The sequence below is a fragment of the Octopus sinensis genome, linkage group LG7 (genome assembly GCF_006345805.1).
Source record: "Octopus sinensis linkage group LG7, ASM634580v1, whole genome shotgun sequence".
NCBI lineage: Eukaryota > Metazoa > Mollusca > Cephalopoda > Octopoda > Octopodidae > Octopus > Octopus sinensis.
In genome coordinates this window covers 96,235,867-96,243,366 of record NC_043003.1, presented here as the reverse complement: position 1 = coordinate 96,243,366, position 7,500 = coordinate 96,235,867, and the positions used below count along the sequence as shown (strand labels likewise).

General features: G+C 37.1%; 1 protein-coding gene across 1 annotated transcript in view; it reads right to left on the bottom strand.

The window, feature by feature from the left end:
* LOC115214536 (phospholipid-transporting ATPase ABCA7-like) overlaps window positions 1–7,500 on the bottom strand; it is a 298,993-nt gene that overhangs the window by 148,625 nt on the left and 142,868 nt on the right. The window contains 2 exon segments of the mRNA XM_036504975.1: window positions 1,275–1,383; window positions 2,938–3,031. Coding sequence (XP_036360868.1) covers window positions 1,275–1,383; window positions 2,938–3,031 — 203 coding nt within the window.

The window sequence follows — 7,500 nt, the reverse complement described above, 5'->3', positions numbered from 1 at the left end:
TGGATGAATGCGCATCCAGGCTCAGCAGTTGCGTAGGAAGTCAGGGATAAGAAACAAGAAGAAAGAGTGAGAGAAAGCTGGAGTGAAAGAGTACAACAGGGATCGCCACCACCCCCTGCCGGAGCCTCGTGGAGCTTTAGGTGTTTTCGCTCAATAAACACACACAATGCCCGGTTTGGGAATTGAAGCCGCGATCCTCTGACCATGAGTCCACTGCCCTAACCACTGGGCCATTGCGCTTCTGCTGCTGCTGTCACTGAGCTGCTGCTGTCACTGAGCTGCTACCACTGTCACTGCCGCTGCTATTGCTGTTGTTGTTGTTGTTTTACATCACAGAAACACAAACACACACATGTATATACATATATACAATGGGCTACTTTCAGTTTCCATCAACCAAACCCACTTGTTGAGCCTAGGCCTAGAGTTGTAGACATATGCCCAAAGTGCCACACATGTGAAACAGCATGGCTGGGAAGTATGAAAACATATACTCATCAGCAAATAATTTGCTACTTGATTTCTATAAATAAGAGCCACAATTTCCATTTAGATTCATCGATCTGGAACTAGCTTTAACTGAAGAGACACAACCAGTTTGAAACACTGCAGTGTCTCAAAGTTTCCTTCTTTCAATAAATCGAGGATGTTGTGAACATATTGTCTGAAAGGAAAAGTTGTTCTCTGAAGACAAACAACCATTTTTTTAACCTTTGATTCCTATTTTACTCAGATGAACCCTCCTAGCCATTTGATGTTTAAAAAATCCTATTATATTTTTATAATTACATAACTGTAGAAAAAAAAAACTTATTAAAATATTTTGTGTATTGTAGAAGTATGACCAATTTATTGCAGATAAATTTTAACAACAAAATTTTGTATGGACATCCAAGGGCTATACAAACCCCAGGTGAGAACCACTGGATAAGCATATTCACATTTGAATATGCTAGAATGTATTAAGAATGAATATGTGTGTCATTGTCTTCTTTCTCCAAAACTCTTGAAATATCCATCTGTCAGTCTGTCTATCTATCATGTTTATGTTTCAGATGTTCAAACTGAACATCAGCCACATCAATCTCACCCATCTGGGAGAGCTTGTAAAGATCGAGGACACTGCTGGTTCCTCCTTTAGTTAATGAAATAATATATAAAAATGATAAAATATGAATAAAACAAACAATTCAACACAATTGAAGGGGAAAAGGCTTGTTTTGTTTCCTCTGCCAGAAAATTAATAAAATATAAAATCAAAACTGAAAACTTACTTATCTCTGATCCTGTGTGTGCTATCAACTTTATCAGCATCCATCCTTATTTTGTATTCAACATGAGTAGGTAAGGTTTCTGAATTAGGGTCAATGTTAAAAATTAAGGCTGAAAAGTAAGAGTAAAACCACTTGAGTTTAATGAGGCCCTGAGTATTTATAGATAAAACAATGCACATATTCACACATACATACACAAATATTTTCAGATGATGTCAAAAACTAGTGACTCCTAACATGAGAGATGTAAAAAATAAATTTTAAAATGTGCAAAAACAATCCTAACTTACAGGGTTTATTGTTGCCTCATTAAAATTTCTTATGCAATTTCTTAGTTAGCTTTTTGGTGCCCTTTGTACTAAATATACCAACATCACCTAAACTATCACCTTGTATAGTATTTCAAACCTTGCTCACTATTACACAGGGAGTTTCATCATGAACTTCAGAGAAAAGTATGCATTTGTATTTCCATATTTAGTCATACAAAAAAAAAAAGAATAACTAAAACCATGTAAGTTAACCATGTAAGAATAACTAAAACCATACAAGTTAACTCAATGAATACTGCTAGCAATTTGAAGTTGCTTGTCTTATCAGACCTGTTGGTTTAAGCCAGGCAAGATTTGAGCTGAGAACTATGATAAACAGTATATGCCTGATAGTCTACTATTTTAGCCATCTTTATAAGACCCATCCCACCTACTTCATACATTTCCAACACTGGTGAAAAAACATTGATGAACTCAAATATAAAGATAAAAACTTCATTTCCTTTTCTTCATTTTAATACAGTACTACAATATAGGAAGATACAAAAGAATATAACTGGAAATATTTTCCATAAATAACTCCCAACACACCAAGTCTAACCTAAATTTGCAACATAGCCTCTGATCTTACAGAAGTTATAGATTTATCTTAAAGTACAAAAGCCAACAAAAAATACATCATTATTATCACCATTTTGGGTTTAGTCCCACTGCATGGCACCTTGAGCAAATGTCTTCTACCACAGCCCTTGGCCAGCCAAAGTCTTGTGAGTAGATTTGGTAAATGGAAAAAGCTTGTTATATGCGTGTGCATTTATCTATCTATCTGTGTGTGTGTGTAAGTGTGTATATATATATATATATATATATATATATATATATGTAAGTATATATACATGTATAGGTATGTGTGGGTCTCCTTCTGTTGTTATCATGTGTCAGTTGTTAGTAAGCATCACTATCATACACATGGTATCATTTGTTTCCAATCTTCCTTGGAAATGTGAACATTAAAAGAACAATGATATCATGTTTATCAAAGGGGAGAATGATTCATGATATATTAAGCCATCTTTTACGATATATTTGGCCATCTTTCATGATATATTAGGTCATCTTTCATGATATATTAGGTCATTATTCAAGCTATTAAAACATTTGATAAATCTATGATTGCCTCATGGTTTACAGTAACTGGTTGTACTTAAGTTATCTGTGAAACTTATACCCAGTTATGTTGACTGACTCATCAAGAGTTACTCTATACATTGTTACAAAAAACACTGCAGAGCTACAATTATAGGATATGAGATATCAACCTTAACTATTAGTTATAAACTTTAAAGAGTGAATTCTAATAAAGAAAATAGAAAAACTGAAGTAATATTTACCAGCCAGCAATGTATCATTCTCAACAAACTGCAGACTGTCTTTGACTAAGGCAGATTCAGTTGGATAAGGCTTGAATTTATCAAAATTGAAATACTAACATTTGTAAAAGAAAAAGACAAATAAAAATAGCATGAGTTGGTCTGTCATTATAATTGCAAACATCTAAAAAAAAATAATAATAAATAAACAAATTAGAGAATGTAACATTAATAACACAATAAAGAATATATATTTCCTTTGTTAATTTTGTTTTTTTTTAATACCAATTTTCATAACTCAGTCAATCAAAATTAATGATAATAAAGACAACATATTGTTTTCACTATATCTAATAAGATAAAGTAAGGAAATGTTTTAGTCAAATTATACAAATATCAAAACTTCCTAATTGTATGGACTAACTAACATCTGAATGATTACTTTTGATCATTGTATTTGTTAGAAATGATGGTTTTTAATTTCTTTATAAGTAAAATATTTCCTATCTTTATTAACCATAGCCTGACAGAATTTTAACATTTAATGGACATACCATGATTTAAAATTCTTGTGTCAGAATAGACAATTTCAGTCACACCACCTTATATTTCCCTGCTATGATATTTCAAAGGCATAATTTAAATGTTTCATGATTGTAAATAGGGTGTGTGGTAAAGAGTTTGCTTCCCAGCCACATGGTTCTGGGTTCAGTTCCACTGTGTGGCACCTTGGGCAAGTGTCTTCTACTATAGCCACTGGCCAACCAAAACATTGTGAGTGGATTTGGTAGCGAGAAACTGAAAGAAGCCCATCATGTGTGTGTGTGTGTGTGTGTGTATATATATATATATATATATATACTCTAGTCACCCATATAGTCAACCAGGTGATACATGAAGGAGTCATACCCAATGACTGGTGTAACAGCACCTTAGTCATATTCGGTAGTCAATGGAGAAACTAGGGATAGACGAGTGGTTGGTGAGAGCTGTACAACCCACGTACAGGGATTCTGTCAGTAAGGTGAGAGTTGGCAATGAGTATACTGAAGAATTCTGGGTAGAAGTAGGGGTTCACCAAGGATCAGTCCTCAGCCCTTTCTTATTCATCATAGTCCTCCAGGTAATAACAGAGGAATTCAAGACAAGCTGTCCCTAGGAGTTCCTCTATGATGATGACTTGTTCTAACAGCTGAGTCACTACCAGAACTAGAGAAGAAGTTTCAGGTGTGGAAGCAAGGTCTAGAATAGAAGGGCCTTAGAGTCAATCTAGTGAAAACCAGAGTCTTAGGAAGTAGGAAGACAGATAAATCGCAAATCCCTTCAGGTAGATGGCCCTCCTTGATCTGTAGAAAAGGCATAGGTAGAAACTCCATAAGATGTACCCAGCGTAAGCTATGGACACATAAGAGGTGCAGCAATATCAAAGGAAGGTTAACTGGAAAGATAGATTTTGTGTGTGGCAGATGCATAGGGGCAATAAACGAAACACCGAAGATGTACAGAAAACAGATTCCATTACATGCCAGGAGAAAAACTAGAAGTAGTTGATAGCTTCCGCTACTTAGGTGACCAAGACTGTAGTGGGAGTGCATGCTCAGAGAGTATTACCACTAGAATAAGAATAGCCTGGGCAAAGTTCAGGAAGCTGCTACTCCTACTGGTAACAGAGGGCCAATCACTCAGAGTGAAAGGTAGACTGAATGATGCATGTGTATGAACAACTATGCTACACAGTAGTCAAACATGGGCTGTGACTGCTGAGGACATGCGTAGGCTTGAAAGAAATGAAGCTAGTATGCTCCAATGGATGTGTAATGTCACAAGAGAGTGTAAGTGCCCTGAGAGAAAAGTTGGACATAAGAAGCATCAGATGTGGTGTGCAAGAGAGACGACAGCACTGGTATGGTCACGTGTTGCATATGGATGAGGATAGCTGTGTGAAGAAGTGTCACACCCTAACAAAGGAGGGAACCTGTGGAAGAGGTACACCAAAGAAGACAAGGGATGAGGTAGTGAAGCACAACCTTCGAACATTGGGCCTCACAGAAGCAATGACAAGTGACTGAGACCTTTGGAGATATACTGTGCTGGAGAATACCCTGCAAGCGAAGTGATATCATAGTTGTGGCCGATGCCAATGTCGCATAACTGACCCATTTAAAAGTACCCTTCAATTGTCGGGCAATATGCTGTATTTGAGAAGACCTGTTGAGTCAAGTGAAATTGTAGTCATGGCTGATACCAGTGCTATCTGACTGGCACCTGTGCCAGTGACATGTAAAAAGCATCATTCAAGCATGGCTGATGCCAGTGCTGCCTGACTGGCTTCCATGCCAGTAGCATGTACAAAGCACCATTTGAGCAAGGTCCACGTCAGTGTGGCCTGACTGGTTCCTGTTCAGGTGGCACGTAAAAAGCATCATTCAAGTGTGGTCGATACCAGTGCCACCTGACTGGCCCACATGCTGGTGGCACGTAAAAAGCATCCATTACTCTCTTGGAATGGTTTCTGTTAGGAAGGGCATCCAGCAGTAGAAACCTTGCCCCATCAGATTGGAGCCTGGTGCAGCCTCCTGGCTTGCCAGTCTTCTGTCAAACTGTCCAATGCATGCCAGCATAGAAAGTGGACGTTAAACAATGATGATGATGATAAATGTAAGTGTGTGTGTGTGTGTGAGACCATCGCTTGCCAACCGGTGTTACTATGTTTACATCTCTGTAACTTAGCAGTTCAGCAAAAGGGTCTGATAGAATAAGTACCAAGCACTAAAAGAAAAAAAGGTACTGGGGTTGATTCATTGAACAAAAACTTTTTCAAGGCAGGTGCCCCAGCATGGCCACAGGCCAATGACTGAAGTAAGTATATAAAAGAGAAAGAACAGAAAAGATGTCTGAAATTCCAGTTTTCATTGTTACACTTTATGATTTAAGCCATCATGCTTGTTAAAATTGATAATTTTCATATTCTTCAATGAATTAGGTGTTGATTAAATATGATGAAATCTCCAAGTTTCATGATGGGAAATATTTCTATGGCTAGATACCCTTCCTAATGCCAACCACTTTCATAACTTATATTGCTCATCACAATTTGTCCTTTGGTCAAATACAAACACACTAAAATTTTATATGGCAAATAGACAAAATGGTGGTTGTGGTGGTGTTTTATTTTCGAAATAAATAAATAATAACATCATCCATAATAACATCATCATAGAAGTTGCATTAAAAGAGTTGTAATTTTTTTTTGACTAAAGAGATTTCTTATCAAATGCAATAAAAATAAAGGGACATTGTAAACATTAATTGAAACAGAGTTGGTAACTGACAACAAAAAAGCTACAGTTTGAAAGAGGACAATTTTTGTGAGTTTAAATTCCCTGGAGGTCAACTTTGATATTGATTCCTGCAGGATCAATAAAATAGTATTAGATATTGAGATCAGTTTAACTGCCAAACCTCCTGCCCTCAAATCTGCTGATACCTAAATTGGAAACAATTGTTGCTTTTGTTGTTGTTGTTATTATTATTATCATTATTCTCAGCTGGTATCTGAGGGGTACAGGTTCAAGTCTCATAGCCGCTTTCTGACAACTTTATCTTTTAACAGCAACAAGCTGGTAGAATTGTTAGCACACCAAACAGTCAAAATGCTTAGCAGCTTTTCGTTTGTCCTTATGTTCTGAGTCCAAATTCTACTGAGGTCGACTTTGCCTCTCATCCTTTCAGGGTCAATGAAATAAGTACCAGTTACGCACTGGGGTTGATGTAATCGATAGACTCCTTTCCCAAAACTTCAAACCTTGTGCCCAAAGTAGAAAGGATTATTATTACTATTATTATTAAGAAGGTGACTAACTGGCAGAATGGTTAGCACACCAGGCGATATAATCGATTATCTCCCTCCCAGCAAATTGCAGGCTTTGTGCCCATAGTAGAAGGAATTATTAACATTATTAAGGTGGTGACCTGGCAGAATTGTTAGCATGCTAAGCAAAGTGGTATTTATTCCACCTTTATGTCCTGAGTTCAAATTCTGCTGAGGTCAACTTTGCTATCGTCCTTTTGGGGGTCACCAAAATAAGTACCAGTTGAACACTGGAGTCAATGTATTTGACTTAACCCTTCCTCCGAAATTGCTGGCCTTGTGCCAAAATTTGAAACCATTATTATTATTATTATTAATGAGTGAGAGAGCAGTGCATGCCATCAAAGTGACACTGGGATACAAATATATGAAGTCCAATATATATTTCTTTACTGCCCACAAGGGGCTAAACATATAGGGGACAAACAAGGACAGACAAAGGGATCAAGTTGATTACATCAACCTCAGTGCGTAACTGGTATTTAATTTACCGACCCCGAAAGAATGAAAGGCAAAGTCGACCTTGGCGGAATTTGAACTCCGAACGTAACGGCAGACGAAATACGGCTACGCATTTCGCCTGGCATGCTAACGTTTCTGCCAGCTCGCCACCTTAATGAAGTCCAATATACCCATCATGACTACCCATCAGATAAAGGTACACAAGCCACATGCATCACAACCATATGTGCAAGACATAGTGATCTCATATC